The sequence below is a fragment of the Pseudophryne corroboree genome, chromosome 3 (assembly GCF_028390025.1).
Source record: "Pseudophryne corroboree isolate aPseCor3 chromosome 3, aPseCor3.hap2, whole genome shotgun sequence".
In the NCBI taxonomy this organism is placed as follows: domain Eukaryota; kingdom Metazoa; phylum Chordata; class Amphibia; order Anura; family Myobatrachidae; genus Pseudophryne; species Pseudophryne corroboree.
Genome location: NC_086446.1, coordinates 717,347,143 through 717,366,810, shown reverse-complemented (window position 1 = coordinate 717,366,810; position 19,668 = coordinate 717,347,143). Strand labels below are relative to the sequence as shown.

Sequence of the window (19,668 nt, the reverse complement as noted above, 5' to 3'; positions counted from 1 at the left end):
AAATATCCGATCTCCTCCTTACTCCGTCTGTAGGTGAGAGCGAGCACAGCCGCCCAAAGCTGAGGTAAAACTTCTGCCTTTAACAACACAAGTCTCTTCATGGGCAGCAGGAGCAGCCAGTTGTAATCTAACACCTGCATTGGGTGTGGTTCATAGGGTCGACCACTATTGGTCGACAGTAACTAAGTCTACGCAAGCATTAGGTCGACAGGACAAACGGTCAACATGAGTTTAAAATAAAAACCCCAGTTAGTGCACCGTGTCCCCTCACGTGGCTCGCTTCTCCCGCCATGCTTCGGGCAAGGTTTCTGTATCCAATTGTAGTCCACGTGGATCGTAAAGTATGAAAAAGGTTTTTTTTTAAATTGAAAAAATAGTGAAAAACTCATGTCGACTTTTTGCCATGTCGACATAGTAACCATGTCAACCTAGAAACAAGGTTGACCTACAGACCCTCCAACATGACCCGCCCCACTAGGTACAAAATGCTCTGTTTCTGGACTTCCCTCTTAATTTATGATTTCCATCACCTGTGTTGAACTAGTTAAATGATAAGAAAGCTGTTTCTTCACAGGTGATGGCAATAATAAATTAAGAGGGAAATCCAGAAACAGAGCATTTTGTACCTAGTGGGGCGGGTCATGTTGGAGGGTATGGACCTACTAATGCACGTCAACCAATAGTGGTCAACCTAATGCATGTCGATATAAGTGTGGTTGACCTAGAGACCAGATACCCCGCAGGTTATACACAGCCCAGCAAGCTGAAACAGTGGGGAATGTATTGCATTGTGCAGCACATCGTGTAGTGTGTACAGCTATGCAATATGTTACATACAATCATTTACATGTGTTACCCATCTTAAGCCATGACCCTCCCCCCTCCCTGCTGGTGTTCCCCCAGTTATGACTGTTCCACTAAAACAGACCATAGCATGCAGCCAGCAGACCTGTTAGACCAGGGTTTCTCAAACTCGGTCCTCAGGACCCCACACAGTGCATGTTTTGCAGGTAACCCAGCAGGTGCACAGGTGTATTAATTACTCACTGACACATTTTAAAAGGTCCACAGGTGGAGCTAATTATTTCACTTTTGATTCTGTGAGGAGACCTGCAAAACATGCACCGTGTGGGGTCCTGAGGACCGAGTTTGAGAACCTGTGTGTTAGACTATTGATTAACTCTAGAAAGTTAACCCTTAATGCTGCAGAGAAGCTCGGAAATATACTGTATTTTATATGTGAAGTAGCGATGATAAATACTATAATATCTGTGCATTGACCATTTATTTCCATACTGTCTGCTGGGTTATATAATAAGGAATTAGATTATGATGAAGCTGCTGAACAGTCCAAGTGCTCTCAGACTTTCATGTGTTTTCTTGTCTTTACGTTCAAATGTTAAAAAATGTTTTGTAGTTTATTTGCGTAAACTGCTTTTTAGAGAACGCTGAACTGAATCTGGCATATTTCTCATGTTTTACAGTATTACAGATCATCGATTTGAGAAAGTTCCCTACTTTGTCTTTGGAGATTTTAACTTCCGACTGGATTTAAAATCTGTGGTAGAGGTACAGTACGCTTTCCTCTATTCAATACAGTATATTATAGTTTATAGCTGTTGGAAGTGTTGCACAGAAACATTTTATCTTCATGTTCCTCACCCGTAACACTCTGCCTCTCCTTCACTGTTCCCTACTCGTAGCACACTGCCTCTCCTTCACTGTTCCCTACTCATAGCACACTGCCTCTCCTACACTGTTCCCCACTCGTAGCACACTGCCTCTCCTTCACTGTTCCCTACTCGTAACACTCTGCCTCTCCTTCACTGTTCCCTACTCGTAGCACACTGCCTCTCCTTCACTGTTCCCTACTCGTAACACTCTGCCTCTCCTTCACTGTTCCCTACTCATAGCACACTGCCTCTCCTACACTGTTCCCTACTCGTAGCACACTGCCTCTCCTTCACTGTTCCCTACTCATAGCACACTGCCTCTCCTACACTGTTCCCTACTCGTAGCACACTGCCTCTCCTTCACTGTTCCCTACTCATAGCACACTGCCTCTCCTACACTGTTCCCTACTCGTAGCACACTGCCTCTCCTACACTGTTCCCTACTCATAGCACACTGCCTCTCCTACACTGTTCCCTACTCATAGCACACTGCCTCTCCTTCACTGTTCCCTACTCGTAGCACACTGCCTCTCCTTCACTGTTCCCTACTCATAGCACACTGCCTCTCCTACACTGTTCCCTACTCGTAGCACACTGCCTCTCCTACACTGTTCCCTACTCGTAGCACACTGCCTCTCCTTCACTGTTCCCTACTCATAGCACACTGCCTCTCCTACACTGTTCCCTACTCGTAGCACACTGCCTCTCCTTCACTGTTCCCTACTCATAGCACACTGCCTCTCCTACACTGTTCCCTACTCGTAGCACACTGCCTCTCCTTCACTGTTCCCTACTCATAGCACACTGCCTCTCCTACACTGTTCCCTACTCGTAGCACACTGCCTCTCCTACACTGTTCCCTACTCATAGCACACTGCCTCTCCTACACTGTTCCCTACTCATAGCACACTGCCTCTCCTACACTGTTCCCTACTCGTAGCACACTGCCTCTCCTTCACTGTTCCCTACTCATAGCACACTGCCTCTCCTACACTGTTCCCTACTCGTAGCACACTGCCTCTCCTTCACTGTTCCCTACTAATAGCACACTGCCTCTCCTACACTGTTCCCTACTCGTAGCACACTGCCTCTCCTACACTGTTCCCTACTCATAGCACACTGCCTCTCCTACACTGTTCCCCACTCGTAACGTTCTGCCTCTCTCCCACTGTTCCTTCTTTGCTGTTCCCTATTCGTAGCACTCTACCTCTCCTCCACTGTTCCTCACCCGTAGCAGTCTGCTTCTCCTCCACTGTTCCTCACCTGTAACACACTGCCTCTCCTCCACTGTTCCCTACTCGTAGCACACTGCCTCTCCTCCACTGTTCCCTACTCGTAGCACACTGCCTCTCCTACACTGTTCCCCACTCGTAACGTTCTGCCTCTCTCCCACTGTTCCCCACTCGTAGTGCTCTGACTGCTACTCCACTGTTCTCCACTCATAACACTCTGCCTTCTCCTCCACTGTTCCTCATTCGTAGCTCTCTGCCTTCTCCTCCACTGTTCCCCACTAGTAGTGCTCTGACTGCTACTCCACTGTTCCCCACTCGTAGTGCTCTGACTGCTACTCCACTGTTCTCCACTCATAACACTCTGCCTTCTCCTCCACTGTTCCTCATTCGTAGCTCTCTGCCTTCTCCTCCACTGTTCCCCACTCGTAGCTCTCTGCCTTCTCCTCCACTGTTCCCCACTCGTAGTGCTCTGACTGCTACTCCACTGTTCTCCACTCATAACACTCTGCCTTCTCCTCCACTGTTCCTCATTCGTAGCTCTCTGCCTTCTCCTCCACTGTTCCCCACTAGTAGTGCTCTGACTGCTACTCCACTGTTCCCCACTCGTAGTGCTCTGACTGCTACTCCACTGTTCTCCACTCATAACACTCTGCCTTCTCCTCCACTGTTCCTCATTCGTAGCTCTCTGCCTTCTCCTCCACTGTTCCCCACTCGTAGCTCTCTGCCTTCTCCTCCACTGTTCCCCACTCGTAGTGCTATGACTGCTACTCCACTGTTCTCCACTCATAACACTCTGCCTTCTCCTCCACTGTTCCTCATTCGTAGCTCTCTGCCTTCTCCTCCACTGTTCCCCACTAGTAGTGCTCTGACTGCTACTCCACTGTTCTCCACTCATAACACTCTGCCTTCTCCTCCACTGTTCCTCATTCGTAGCTCTCTGCCTTCTCCTCCACTGTTCCCCACTCGTAGCTCTCTGCCTTCTCCTCCACTGTTCCCCACTCGTAGTGCTATGACTGCTACTCCACTGTTCTCCACTCATAACACTCTGCCTTCTCCTCCACTGTTCCTCACTTATACCACTGTTCCCTACTTGTACTGCTGTGCCTGCTCCTCCACTGTTCCCTACTTGTAGTGCACTACCTTCTCCTCCATTGTTCCTCACTAATAGTGCTCAGCTGTGTCCGACTCAGTGCTCTGCTGTGTCCCCCACTGTGCCGGACCCATAGTGCTCTGCTTCTCCCCCACTGTTCTACCTATAATTTTATAGTATGTACTATATATATATAAAACCCCTCACTTGGTTGATACGTATCCTGCGTTGTGATTTATCTACTCACTTGATCACTACCTAGTGGTGCTTTATTGTATCTCCTCCAGTCTTTCTTCTCACTGCTCACCTCCAAGTGCTGTCCGGTATCTCTGGGTGGTTATCGATCCTTCCAGTCACCTAAGACAAATGCACAATTCCATTGGCTTAAATAAGCTTTCTGAATATAGAGGGCTAATTTTCTCTGATAATTACTGTCTTTATTATGCTTGCTAAGCACTAGCTGATCCTACAACGGTGCCCAAGCAAAGAGAGGGCATCCAGTTTGGCTGCAGTGGCCATATTGCTTGAGATGTTTGCCACTCAAGTTGAGAACCACCATCACTTCCATCTTTCAGCAGGACAGTCCCTTTTTTCATCTGGGACTGTCCTGCTGTCCACCCACGGGCCGCAATGTCCTTCGGGGGAGGTGGGGGGGGGGGAGTGTTGGTGAGGAGCACTGACCGCTGCTTTCCATAGCTGTATAAATAGCTGCAATTTATATTAATAAACTAAAGCAGTTATTTATATGGATTTCTTACTAAACCCGACACTACTTACATAGTATTATTTATTACCAGTTATTTATATAGCGCGCGCATATTCCGTAGAGAGTGGGAGGAAACCAGAGCATTTGAAGGAAACCCCAGCAAGCACGGGAAAATTGAAATGAACTACAGAAGTTATGGCCATGGTGGCAATTGAACATAAGACCTCTGTGCTGTGCGGCAGTAATGCTAACCATTACACCATCCGTGCTGCCCTCGTATGCAGTTCTATACCTGCCCGCACATGTTCAGTTACCGAGTGGCCAATTCTGCCACATTGGAGGTCTGGAACCAGTCCGCATATGGGAAATAGTGGTTTGCTGGTCATGCCCTATAGCTGTATTGCAGTAGATGAGGGGCCTAGAAGCACTGTGCCATACTTCCTTTGGCACATGGAACATACAAATAAGACAACATCACATAAATGAATATAGAACTTATGCAGTGCAGCCAATATGATCAAAACAAACTAAAATAGGTATTTCCTGGTAGTAAAACCTCCTTTATCATCTGTTATTCTTGTTGCATTAAATGCTGAGAAAGTAGGAGGCCCATAGGTTGCACAGAAGCTCTGACAAATAAACATGTCTTCATTGCTCTGTTACCCAGCACACCTAATCAATTGCTAGATCCTTTCCACCTCTGTAATTGGTGCCTATCCTGTTACAGTTAGATAGTGTACCTGTGGCCTGCCTGCATTATTCCCCTAATCACAGCTACAACAGCTGTGTTTGCTCTGAGGGCTCAGACTTTCTCTACCTTGTTTTGGACAAAGCTGGCCTGGAGTTTAATTAGCTGACTGTAAACCATCCTTCATTTCGGATCAAGGGCTTGTTTGGTGATTTAAATGTTATAGCCCCACATTGATTATAGGTTCACTATTACCATTCATTTGAAAAAGTTCATTGTGAATTATAAAAGTGTCTCTGTCTCCCCCCCCCCGCGATAACCATTCCCAGTTGTTCCACATTGCACTCTTTTGGTTTTATTGAAATGTTACAGATATATCCGCCTTCATTTCTGCAGCAGTCATGCCAAACAGCCCCTCTTGGCACACCAGGTCTCATGAGAGAACCTTCTAGCATTGGGCTTTTTATTTGCTTAAAATGTATCTTAAACGCAACGCAATGAGGACGCATGGGGAGACTGTGCTGATCAATTTGATATGGCACTTGTATATGAAGCAGCCGTAACTTTTTTCCAATACAAGTTATGTTCTGCTCTGTATACAGACTGTCACACAGTATAGACGTGTCACATAAATTACTCGGCGCAGTCTCCTTGTGCATCCTTGTCACATATCGTTGTGACTAAGACACATTTTCGGCACAAAAAGAAGCTGGCTGGCCATCGGAATGGTCACCATCAATGGTGATATTGTTAGCGCCCATCGATGGCAGCCTACTATGCTATGGATGACCATCGATGGTTTCACCAACCGATGGTCATTAATTTTCTTAGACTGACTAACCCGTGGGCTAATCAGAACCTTGGGGTGGGGCTTCACAGATGCCAGGGTGGAGCTATGCTCCATATTCGGCACCTTGGGGAAAAGTATTCTACATCGGCCACAAACCATCAATGATTATGAATCTTCAATGGTCATTTCTAAGCCTGATGTTAGCAGAGGTGCACGAGACCTGGCGGCTCACTCATGCCAGGCATCTTGCGCTGCATGGCGTAAATAAGTTAGATATATGAGGAAACATCTGTATATTGGTGCGTGTTACCAGTATACGTCTCATGGGGTCATACTGTGCCATATTTATCATAGTAATCTCTAAATATCATGTAGCTCTATATTATGTACAATGCTCACACTGTAATGTTGGAAAGAGGCAGAATCGGTGGCCTGTCCCAGGACCCATTGTATTTGGATCCCTGACAACCAATCACTAGATATAGGAGGAGGGGGTGTTTTACATCTGAACTTTTCTTGACTGCAGCATAGCCAACCAACTGGACTTAGAATTACAAACCACTGATCGTGTGCTGAATCTTGGCGTAGTCCTGGATGGTGGCTTGACACTTAAACATCAGATATCAGCCACAATCAAATCCTCATTCTTTCACCTGAGGAATTTAGACAGAATCAAGCACTTAATTCCCTCAGATGATCTGCCAAAAGTCATACATGCATTTGTATCATCTCGATCAGACTACTGTAATGCCCTCTACCTTGGTCATCTTCAAGATTGGCTTACTGAGTTTCAAAGCACTACATGACCAGGGCCCAAAGTACCTGAAGCAGCTTCTGACCCCATACTGCCCCACTCGATCACTGCGATCTGTAGATGAAGGACTTTTAGCAGTACCTAGAATCTCCCGTAACTCATCTGGGGGTCGAGCTTTTAGTCATGCGGCTCCGACTCTATGGAACTCCCTTCCCTGCACAGTGCGAGAGGCCCCAACTATACAAAAGTAGACTCAAGACTTTCCTGTTTACTCAAGCATTTCCATAATGTCCCTTTAGTATCTCCATGCTTCTGTATTTTATGAAAATATTTTCTGCACTTCATTATTTTCTGTACTGTATTATGCTATGTATCTGTTAAGCGCCTTGAGTCCTATTGGAGAAAGAGTGCTATATAAATATTATTATTATTTATTATTATGTTTCTCTAACGTCCTAGTGGATGCTGGGGACTCCGTAAGGACCATGGGGAATAGACGGGCTCCGCAGGAGACATGGGCACTTTAAGAAAGAATTTAGATTCTGGTGTGCTCTGGCTCCTCCCTCTATGTCCCTCCTCCAGACCTCAGTTTGAATCTGTGCCCGGACGAGCTGGGTGCTGTTCAGTGAGCTCTCCTGAGCTTGCTGTAAGAAAGTATTTTGTTAGGTTTTTTATTTTCAGGGAGCTCTGCTGGCAACAGACTCCCTGCATCGTGGGACAGAGGGGAGAGAAGCAGCCTTACTCTCTGAAGATAGGTCCTGCTTCTTAGGCTACTGGACACCATTAGCTCCAGAGGGATCGTACACAGGATCTCACCCTCGTCGTCCGATCCCAGAGCCGCGCCGCCGTCCCCCTCGCAGAGCCGGAAGACAGAAGCCGGGTGAGTATGAGAAGCAAAGAAGACTTCGAAATCGGCGGCAGAAGACTCCGTTCTTCACATGAGGTAACGCACAGCACTGCAGCTGTGCGCCATTGCTCTATACACTCCTCACATACTCCGGTCACTGTAAGGGCGCAGGGGGGGGGGGGGGCGGCGCCCTGGGCAGCATATGGACCTCTGTTGGCAAAAGTAAACCTATATACAGTTGGGCACTGTATATATGTATGAGCCCCCGCCAAAAAGATATGTATTTTAGCGGGACAGAAGCCCGCCGTTGAGGGGGCGGGGCTTCTCCCTCAGCACTCACCAGCGCCATTTTTTCTACACAGCTCCGCTGAGAAGAAGCTCCCCAGGCTCTCCCCTGCAGATCACGGTAGAAAAAGGGTAAAAAGAGAGGGGGGGCACATAATTAGGCGCTAAAAACACATACAGCAGCTACTGGGTTAACATTAAGTTACTGTGTTATTCCTGGGTTATATAGCGCTGGGGTGTGTGCTGGCATACTCTCTCTCTGTCTCACCAAAGGGCCTTGTGGGGGAACTGTCTTCAAAAAGGGCATTCCCTCTGTGTGTGGTGTGTCGGTACGCTTGTGTCGACATGTCTGATGAGGAAGGCTATGTGGAAGCAGAGCGGGAGCAAATGAATGTGGTGTCTCTGACGACGGCACCAACACCTGATTAAATGGATATGTGGAAGGTTTTAAATGATAATGTTAATTCCTTGCATAAAAGGTTAGACAAAGCTGAAACCTCAGGACAGTCAGGGTCCCAACCCATGCCTGATTCTATGTCGCAGAGACCGACAGGGTCTCAGAAGCGCCCACTATCCCAAATTATTGACACGGATACCGACATGGATTCTGACTCCAGTATCGATTACGATGATGCAAAGTTACAGCCAAACTTGGCTAAATCCATCCGTTATATGATTATAGCTATTAAGGATGTGTTGCACATCACAGAGGAAACCCCAGTCCCTGACAAGAGGGTTCATATGTATGGGGAAAAGAAGCCGCAGGTAACTTTTCCCCCCTCACACGAGCTCAATGAGTTATGTGAAAAGGCTTGGGAATCTCCAGATAAAAAACTGCAGATTTCCAAAAAGATTCTTATGGCGTATCCTTTCCCGCCAACGGACAGGTTACGCTGGGAATCCTCCCCTAGGGTGGACAAAGCTTTGACACGCTTATCCAAGAAGGTAGCCCTGCCGTCACAGGATACGGCTACCCTCAAAGATGCTGCGGATCGCAAACAGGAGGTTACCCTGAAGTCCATTTATACACATTGAGGTACCTTACTGAGGCCGGCAATCGCGTCGGCTTGGGTGTGTAGTGCTGTAGCAGCATGGACGGATACCTTATCTGAGGAACTTGATACCTTAGACAAGGATACTATATTAATGACCCTGGGGCATATTAAAGACGCTGTCCTTTATATGAGAGATGCTCAGAGAGACATTAGCCTACTAGGTTCTAGAATAAATGCTATGTCGATTTCTGCCAGAAGGGTCCTGTGGACTCGGCAATGGACAGGTGATGCCGACTCAAAAAGGCACATGGAGGTTTTACCTTACAAGGGTGAGGAATTGTTTGGGGAGGGTCTCTCGGACCTGGTCTCCACAGCTACGGCTGGGAAGTCAAATTTTTTGCCATATGTTTCCTCACAACCTAAGAAAGCACAGTATTACCAAATGCAGTCCTTTCGATCACAGAAAAACAAGAAAGTCCGAGGTGCGTCCTTTCTTGCCAGAGGCAGGGGCAGAGGAAAGAAGCTGCACAACACAGCTAGTTCCCAGGAGCAGAAGTCCTCCCCGGCTTCCACTAAATCCACCGCATGACGCTGGGGCTCCACAGGCGGAGCTAGGCCCGGTGGGGGCGCGTCTCCGAAATTTCAGCCACAAGTGGGTTCACTTACAGTTGGATCCCTGGGCAATAGATGTTGTGTCTCAGGGATACAAGCTGGAATTCGAAGAGATGCCCCCTCACCGATACCTCAAGTTGGCCCTGCCAGCTTCCCCCTTAGAGAGGGAAATAGTGTTAACTGCAATTCACAAATTGTATCTTCAACAGGTGGTGGTCAAGGTTCCCCTCCTTCAACAAGGAAAGGGTTATTATTCGACCATGTTTGTGGTACCGAAACCGGACGGTTCGGTCAGACCCATATTGAATTTAAAATCCCTGAACGTGTACCTAAAAAGGTTCCGGTTCAAGATGGAATCGCTGAGAGCGGTCATTGCAAGCCTGGAAGGGGGGGATTTTATGGTGTCTCTGGACATAAAGGATGCATACCTTCATGTCCCCATTTATCCACCTCATCAGGCGTACCTCAGATTTGTGGTACAGGATTGTCATTACCAATTTCAGACGTTGCCGTTTGGTCTCTCCACGGCTCCGAGAATATTTACCAAGGTAATGGCGGAAATGATGGTACTCCTGCGGAAGCAAGGGGTCACAATTATCCCATACTTGGACGATCTCCTCATAAAAGCGAGGTCAAGAGAGCAGTTGCTGATCAGCGTAGCACATTCTCTGGAAGTGTTACGGCAACATGGCTGGATTCTGAATATTCCAAAGTCGCAGCTGGTTCCTACGACTCGTCTGCCCTTCCTGGGCATGATTCTGGACACAGGCCAGAAAAGGGTTTATCTCCCGATAGAGAAGGTTCAGGAACTCATGACACTGGTCAAGGACCTATTAAAACCAAAACAGGTGTCAGTGCATCACTGCACTCGAGTCCTGGGAAAGATGGTGGCATCGTACGAGGCCATTCCCTTCGGCAGGTTCCATGCGAGGACCTTTCAATGGGACTTACTGGCCAAATGGTCCGGATCACATCTTCAGATGCATCGGTTAATCACCCTATCCCCCAGGGCCAGGGTGTCTCTCCTGTGGTGGCTGCAGAGTGCTCACCTCCTCGAGGGCCGCAGATTCGGCATTCAGGACTGGGTCCTGGTGACCACGGATGCAAGCCTCCGAGGATGGGGAGCAGTCACACAGGGAAGTAATTTCCAAGGTCTGTGTTCAAGTCAGGAGACTTGCCTTCACATCAACATCCTCGAACTAAGGGCCATCTACAACGCCCTATGTCAAGCAGAGGCCCTGCTTCGCGGTCAACCTGTTCTGATTCAGTCAGACAACATCACCGCTGTGGCTCATGTAAACCGACAAGGCGGCACAAGGAGCAGGGTGGCGATGGCGGAAGCCACCAGAATTCTTCACTGGGCGGAGAATCATGTAAGCGCACTGTCAACAGTGTTCATCCCGGGGGTAGACAACTGGGAAGCAGACTTCCTCAGCAGGCACGACCTCCACCCGGGGGAGTGGGGACTTCATCAAGAAGTCTTCGCACAGCTTGCAAGTCGGTGGGAACTGCCACAGGTGGACATGATGGCATCCCACCTCAACAAGAAAATACAGAGGTATTGCGCCAGGTCAAGAGACCCTCAGGCGATAGCTGTAGACGCCCTGGTGACACCGTGGGTGTTCCAATCGGTCTATGTATTTCCTCCTCTTCCTCTCATACCCAAGATGTTGAGAATCATAAGAAAAATAGGAGTGAGAACAATACTCATTGTTCCGGATTAGCCAAGAAGGACTTGGTATCCAGATCTGCAAGAAATGCTCACTAGGACCCGTGGCCTCTTCCTCTAAGACAGGACTTGTTGCAACAAGGGCCCTGTCTGTTCCAAGACTTACCGCGGCTGCGTTTGACGGCATGGCGGTTGAACGCCGGATCCTAGCGGAAAAAGGCATTCCAGATGAGGTCATTCCTACGCTGATAAAGGCTAGGAAGGACGTGACAGCTCAACATTATCACCGTATATGGCGAAAATATGTTGCTTGGTGTGAGGCCAGGAATACCCTTACGGAGGAACTCCAGCTGGGCCGTTTCCTTCACTTCCTACAGTCAGGAGTGACTTTGGGCCTAAAATTGGGTTCCATTAAGGTCCAGATTTCGGCCCTATCCATTTTCTTTCAAAAAGAGCTGGCTTCTCTACCTGAAGTTCAGACGTTTGTGAAGGGAGTGCTGCGTATTCAGCCCCCTTTTGTGCCCCCGGTGGCACCTTGGGATCTTAACGTGGTGTTGAGTTTCCTGAAATCCCACTGGTTTGAACCACTCAAAACGGTGGAATTGAAATATCTCACGTGGAAGGTGGTCATGCTACTAGCATGGGCTTCGGCTAGGCGTGGGTCAGAATTAGCGGCTTTGTCACATAAAAGCCCCTATCTGGTTTTCCATGCGGATAGAGCAGAATTGCGGACCCGTCCACAATTTCTGCCAAAAGTGGTTTCATCCTTTCATATAAACCAACCTATTGTGGTGCCTGTGGCTACTACTGACTTGGAGGATTCCGAGTTACTTGATGTGGTCAGGGCTTTGAAGGTTTATGTAGCCAGAACGGCTAGGGTCAGGAAAACAGAATCTTTGTTTATCCTGTATGCTTCCAACAAGCTTGGTGCTCCAGCTTCAAAGCAAACTATTGCTCGCTGGATCTGTAATACGATTCAGCAGGCTCATTCTGCGGCTGGATTGCCGCTGCCAAAATCAGTTAAAGCCCATTCCATTAGGAAGGTGGGCTCTTCTTGGGCGGCTGCCCGAGGGGTCTCGGCATTACAACTGTGCCGAGCGGCTACTTGGTCAGGTTCAAACACTTTTGCAAAATTCTACAAGTTTGATACCCTGGCTGAGGAGGACCTTGTGTTTGCTCATTCGGTGCTGCAGAGTCATTCGGTGCTGCAGAGTCATCCGCACTCTCCCGCCCGTTTGGGAGCTTTGGTATAATCCCCATGGTCTTTACGGAGTCCCCAGCATCCACTAGGACGTTAGAGAAAATAAGATTTTACTTACCGGTAAATCTATTTCTCGTAGTCCGTAGTGGATGCTGGGCGCCCGTCCCAAGTGCGGACTTCTTCTGCAATACTTGTATATAGTTATTGCTGCAATAAGGGTTATGTTATAGTTGCATCAGGGTTGAACTGATGCTCTGTTGTAGTTCATACTGTTGACTGGGTAAGTTTATCACAAGTTATACGGTGTGATTGGTGTGGCTGGTATGAGTCTTGCCCTGGATTTCCCAAATCCTTTCCTTGTACTGTCAGCTCTTCCGGGCACAGTTTCTCTAACTGAGGTCTGGAGGAGGGACATAGAGGGAGGAGCCAGAGCACACCAGAATCTAAATTCTTTCTTAAAGTGCCCATGTCTCCTGCGGAGCCCGTCTATTCCCCATGGTCCTTATGGAGTCCCCAGCATCCGCTACGGACTACGAGAAATAGATTTACCGGTAAGTAAAATCTTATTTTTCTTTTGAGATTTCCATAATCTGAATTTCTGTACCACAGCTTGCGTACAAAGATGCAAACAGCGACCATCTGAGTAGCCTATAGCTGTGCAGCATGACCGCAGGAAGTAAGACGCAGGAGACCTTTCTACTGCATACACGTCTGCAGTAATGCCTCTAAAACGGTCAGGACGTGCCTGCATTTTTTATTCCACTCCCCAAACTCTTTATTAATAACAAATCCTCTCTGCGACCACCATCGCAAGACCGCTGTGGTGTATACGCATGCGCAGACCACCGATAATCGCTCATCTGTGAAAAAATCGGGTTTGGTTACCTCTCTGATTCAGGCCCTGTGTCCACAGAGTGCTATAGCTAAGATCCAGGCATTCTGTGAAAGAAAACGCAACAGGAGACTAGGAGGTACAATGTATTTAATAATCATTGTAGAAAGTACAAACTAATAAAATAAAGAAAACCTAGGGGGGGAAAAACCCTACAGCAAAGAGCAAGTCTATAGCGTGGAAACACGTCGTACTTGCCTAAAGCTGGCCATATATATAAAATACACCCCTGCTCCCACTGTCCAGAAGTAGCCTGAAGGGTATATTTTAACATTAAAAAAAAAAAGAAACAAAATCATTGCAGGAGATGCTGAGCTACAAGGACAAGCTGGGACTAGTAGTTCACAAAAAAATTAAAAATAATTGCCCAGTCTTATTGAAACAAATAAACATGCAAACGTTTTTTTAAATATTTACTTATTCAAAATGGGCTGGGTATGTGTGACCGGCGGTGAGGAGACCGCCAGTCACAATACTGACGCCGAGATCCCGGTTTTTAAATGGCCGGCTAAGGGGCACGCGCAATGAAGCCCCTTGCGGGCTCAGTGGTTTGCTGCGCTCGCCACAGGTTCTATTCCCACACTATGGGTGTAGTGGACACCTACGAGTGGGTAATAGTCTCTGTTGGTCGGCGTGCCAACTGGTAGGATATTGAGGGGTCAGGATCCCAGCGTCTGTATTGTGATCGGCGGTCTCCTGACTGCCGATCACATAACCGCATCCCTTCAAAACAAGCAGATATAGGCAGACTCTGTCCAACTCCTTCTGTGACATCACCAGTTGGAGAGACGTTGGCTGGTCTGCTGAAAACGTTGGTTAGGTGTGCCACACACTGTTGGCTGGTCTGCTGAAAACGTTGGTTAGGTGTGTGGCGCACTGTTGGCTGGTCTGCTGAAAACGTTGGTTAGGTGTGTGGAGCACTGTTGGTTGGTCTGCTGAAAACGTTGGTTAGGTGTGTGGAGCACTGTTGGTTGGTCTGCTGAAAACGTTGGTTAGGTGTGTGGCGCACTGTTGGCTGGTCTGCTAAAAATGTTGGTTAGGTGTGTGGAGCACTGTTGGCTGGTTTGCTGAAAACGTTGTTAGGTGTGTGGAGCACTGTTTAGTTGGACAGTTTATCAGTTGGATCAGAGTTTCCCAAACTCCACCATTACAGTCCAGCTTTTAAGGATTTCCATGCTTGAGTACAGGTTACTTAATTAGTACCTCCAGTCAATTTGATTTAACCATCTGGACTCAAGCATGGATGTCCTTAAAACCTGGAGTGTAATGGCGGAGTTTGGGAAAACTCTGAATTGGATGCTTTGGGGAATGTTGGCCTGGTGTATGGTACACTTTTACTTTCATAGCTCATTTCCGTGAGATGCAGAGACAAGAGGTACATACATGAATGTTCTGCTCTTTTGAAGTTGAACTCTATACGGGGTGTCCGAAGGTTACTGTGCACTGAATGTAGTGATGTAATAATGCAGCAATAATAATAAAGGAATTTGCATTGATGCGCCAAGCGGAAGTATGTGTGCTGTGTCTGGTCTCCGTCATGTGTCGCCCTACACTGTGCGCGCGCGGCTGTGTGTAATGCATGTGATGGAGGCACACGTGGTGAGAGATTACTCATCTCGGCACAAGGACAATAATGATGGCGGCTGAACAGTATTGATTGTCTTTTTTCGCCATGGCGATAAGTACACGGAAAAAGTGGAAGAGCTGTTCGCTAGGAAATTTCCTGATGGAAAAGTCCCACGCCGTAATGCGGTACCTAATCTCGTAGCCAAGTTACGAGAAACTGGCATTATTTTGGATGCCCCCAGCTCCATTGCTTGGATGCCACCTTCTCCACATCACACAAAACCGTTGGGAAAATCCAGGATAGGCTCTTACAGAGCCCAAGTAAGTTCATGAGGCGGCTGTCACAACAAGCTAATGTGCCGGAGAGTACAGCGTACCATAGTCTGAAAAAGAAGTTGTTGTTCCATCCATGCAAGCATTTTCGCCCTCTCTTATGGGCGAAAATGAATGGTCGAAAACGGACCCGTATTTGACCGCGGTGGGGTCGAAAACACATGGATGAGCATCCATGTGATTTTCGACAGGGCAGAAAAACGGCACTTCAGTTGAATATGGAAGTGTTGAAAAGTGCCGTCTTTCTGCCCTGTCAAAAATGCCGACACTAATTGAATACTTCCCATAGTGTCACCATGTGTGCTTGGATAATATTATAGAATGCGGTATTTGAAAGGAATAACCATTACTGGACACAACCCTGTGACAATAATTGTCTTTCCGTTTGCTCTCTTGCTATGTTCCATACTGTAATATTAACTAACATATGTCTGTGAGTGATTCCGTGGAGATACCATAGGAGACAATGATTTATTTATTTATTTTCCCCCTCAAAAGTGCTTTGGGTGACTTTATTTTATGACTCTCGAGAATGCAGGCTGGAGTGTTTGTCAGGCATCCATTGTTTGTGGGCCTGGAGGAGGAGGCAGTGAGAGTGGCCAGTGACCATATCAATGACAGTCTGTCAATCACGGTGGAGGAGCCGCCTATATTGCCTGCTTCCCACTGAGGCTATTGAGGACCACACAGGCTCATCCAGGGTGATAAGTGCTGTACACATTCAGATTCTTATTTTGAAATATTTCTGTAAAATCCGGTGGAGCTTGTGGTGTTTATTGTAGATGCTGAATTAAGAGTGTGTGTCTCCATAAAGGGTAACCACGTCTGTAAAATAGTATTGGAAAGCAGAGGTGTAAATGCAGAGGTCGTGACCCCCTTCTGTAAATGTGTAAGGCTGTCTGTACAATGGTGTCTAATGCTGCCCATCATCCCATGACTCCCATGTCACAGCAAGTGTCCCTGATTGATTTATTTGGCATAAAAGAGAAGATTTTATGCAGAAGACATGAAGAAGAAGCAGGATGCACAGTGCAGATTTCCTTGCTGTGAATGTTCTTCTGTTTAGCTCACCTGCTGTTGCTGAATACAGCTGTAAGCTGACTGAGCATATTGATATCTGGTGTGGAGTGACAAGTGAGCCTTAAGTTGCCTGCACTGAGGCTTGTTCCCATTATTTCTATCCCAAATGTCATAAAAACGTCAACACTTCTTTTACTGACTTACAATTTTACACGTGACTACCATGGCAACCACAGTCACTGGGCACATGATGGTGAGCAGAGAGACTTTGTAATTCCCCTCTGACCTCTATCTGCGCTCTTACACATTAATATTCTCCGTATAAGTCACATGACATGCTGAAACTATACAAAGGAGAGCCACTATATTGTGCACAAATATCATTACTCTGAGGGAATTTTCATCAGACAGTCTCACTGTTGGTTATGTATATGTAAATCGCTGACAGCCTCACTGGGGCTGTGCAGAGTTGAGTGTGCTGGTGTCCTCTCTCCTGTGTCTCCTCTCACATGCAATAGGGCACGCTTGTATTGTATGTCAGGCTGGGTTGTATGTGTATTGTATCTGTTTTTCTCTGACGTCCTAGTGGATGCTGGGACTCCGTCAGGACCATGGGGGATAGCGGCTCCGCAGGAGACAGGGCACAAAATTTAAAAGTTTGACCACTAGGTGGTGTGTACTGGCTCCTCCCCCTATGACCCTCCTCCAAGCCTCAGTTAGGTTTTTGTGCCCGTCCGAGCAGGGTGCAATCTAGGTGGCTCTCCTAAAGAGCTGCTTAGAAAAAGTTTGTTAGGTTTTTTATTTTCAGTGAGTCCTGCTGGCAACAGGCTCACTGCAACGAGGGACTTAGGGGAGAAGAAGTGAACTCACCTGCGTGCAGGATGGATTTGCTTCTTAGGCTACTGGACACTAGCTCCAGAGGGACGATCACAGGTACAGCCTGGATGGGTCACCGGAGCCGCGCCGCCGACCCCCTTGCAGATGCCGAATAGAGAAGAGGTTCAGAAACCGGCGGCAGAAGACGTCTCAGTCTTCATGAGGTAGCGCACAGCACTGCAGCTGTGCGCCATTGCTCTCCGCACACTTCACACCAGCGGTCACTGAGGGTGCAGGGCGCTGGGGGGGGCGCCCTGGGCAGCAATGTAATATACCTATTCTGGCTAAAATATATCACATATAGCCCCTGGGGCTATATGGATGTATTTAACCCCTGCCAGGTTCCAAAAAAACCGGGAGAAGAAGCCCGCCGAAAAGGGGGCGGGGCCTATTCTCCTCAGCACACAGCGCCATTTTCCTGCCCAGCTCCGCTGCGAGGAAGGCTCCCAGGACTCTCCCCTGCACTGCACTACAGAAACAGGGTAAAAACAGAGAGGGGGGGGCACTTATTGGCAATATTTATGATATTTGAGCTGCTATAAAGGGAACACACTTATTAAGGTTGTCCCTATATATATTTATAGCGCTTGGGTGTGTGCTGGCAAACTCTCCCTCTGTCTCCCCAAAGGGCTAGTGGGGGCCTGTCTTCTATCAGAGCATTCCCTGTGTGTCTGCTGTGTGTCGGTACGTGTGTGTCGACATGTATGAGGACGATGTTGGCGTGGAGGCGGAGCAATTGCCTGTAATGGTGATGTCACCCCCTAGGGAGTCGACACCAGAATGGATGGCTTTGTTTATGGAATTACGGGATAGTGTCAGCACGCTACAAAAGTCGGTTGACGACATGAGACAGCCGGCAAACCAGTTAGTACCTGTCCAGGCGTCTCAGACACCGTCAGGGGCTGTAAAACGCCCTTTACCTCAGTCGGTCGACACAGACCCAGACACTGACACTGAATCCAGTGTCGACGGTGAAGAAACAAACGTATTTTCCAGTAGGGCCACACGTTATATGATCACGGCAATGAAGGAGGCTTTGCATATCTCTGATACTGCAAGTACCACAAAAAGGGGTATTATGTGGGGTGTGAAAAAACTACTGATAGTTTTTCCTGAATCAGAGGAACTGAATGAAGTGTGTGATGAAGCGTGGGTTACCCCAGATAGAAAACTGCTAATTTCAAAGAAGTTATTGGCATTATACCCTTTCCCGCCAGAGGTTAGGGCGCGCTGGGAAACACCTCCTAGGGTGGATAAGGCGCTCACACGCTTATCAAAGCAAGATACGGCCGCCCTCAAGGATCCAGCTGATAGGAGGCTGGAGAATACATTAAAAAGTATATACACACATACGGGTGTTATACTGAGACCAGCAATCGCCTCAGCCTGGATGTGCAGTGCTGGCGTGGCTTGGTCGGAGTCACTGTCTGAAAATATTGATACCCTGGATAGGGACAGTATTTTACTGACTATAGAGCAGTTAAAGGATGCATTTCTTTATATGCGAGATGCACAGAGAGATATTTGCACTCTGGCATCAAGAGTAAGTGCGATGTCCATATCTGCCAGAAGAAGTTTATGGACGCGCCAGTGGTCAGGTGATGCGGATTCCAAACGACATATGGAAGTATTGCCGTATAAGGGGGAGGAATTATTTGGGGTCGGTCTATCGGATCTGGTGGCCACGGCAACGGCCGGAAAATCCACCTTTTTACCCCTGGTCACCTCCCAGCAGAAAAAGCCGCAGGCTTTTCAGCCGCAGTCCTTTCGTTCCTATAAGAACAAACGAGCAAAAGGACATTCCTATTTGCCCCGAGGCAAAGGAAAGGGGAAGAGACTGCAACAAGCAGCTCCTTCCCAGGAGCAGAAGCCCTCCCCGGCTTCTACAAAGGCGTCAGCATGACGCTGGGACCTTACAAGCAGACTCAGGGGCGGTGGGGGGTCGCCTCAAACATTTCAGCGCACAGTGGGCTCACTCGCAGGTGGACCCCTGGATCCTGCAGGTAGTATCTCAGGGTTACAGGTTGGAATTCGAGAAGTCCCCTCCTCGCCGTTTCCTAAAGTCTGCTTTGCCAACGTCTCCCTCCGACAGGGCGACGGTATTGGAGGCCATTCACAAGCTGTATTCTCAGCAGGTGATAGTCAAGGTACCCCTCCTACAACAGGGACAGGGGTATTACTCCACGCTATTTGTGGTACCGAAGCCGGACGGCTCGGTAAGACCGATTCTAAATCTAAAATCTCTGAACCTGTACATACAAAAATTCAAGTTCAAGATGGAGTCACTCAGAGCAGTGATAGCGAATCTGGAAGAAGGGGATTTTATGGTGTCCTTGGACATCAAGGATGCTTACCTTCATGTTCCAATTTGTCCTTCACACCAAGGGTGCCTCAGGTTCGTGGTCCAAAACTGTCATTATCCGTTTCAGACGCTGCCGT

At 47.8% G+C, this 19,668-nt stretch overlaps 1 protein-coding gene across 4 annotated transcripts in view; it reads left to right on the top strand.

Moving 5' to 3' along the window:
* INPP5A (inositol polyphosphate-5-phosphatase A) overlaps window positions 1–19,668 on the top strand; it is a 911,370-nt gene that overhangs the window by 689,068 nt on the left and 202,634 nt on the right. For all 4 annotated transcript variants that reach the window (XM_063962166.1, XM_063962167.1, XM_063962168.1 and 1 more), the window contains exon 9: window positions 1,485–1,569. In XM_063962166.1, coding sequence (XP_063818236.1) covers window positions 1,485–1,569 — 85 coding nt within the window. The remainder of the gene's footprint in view (window positions 1–1,484; window positions 1,570–19,668) is intronic.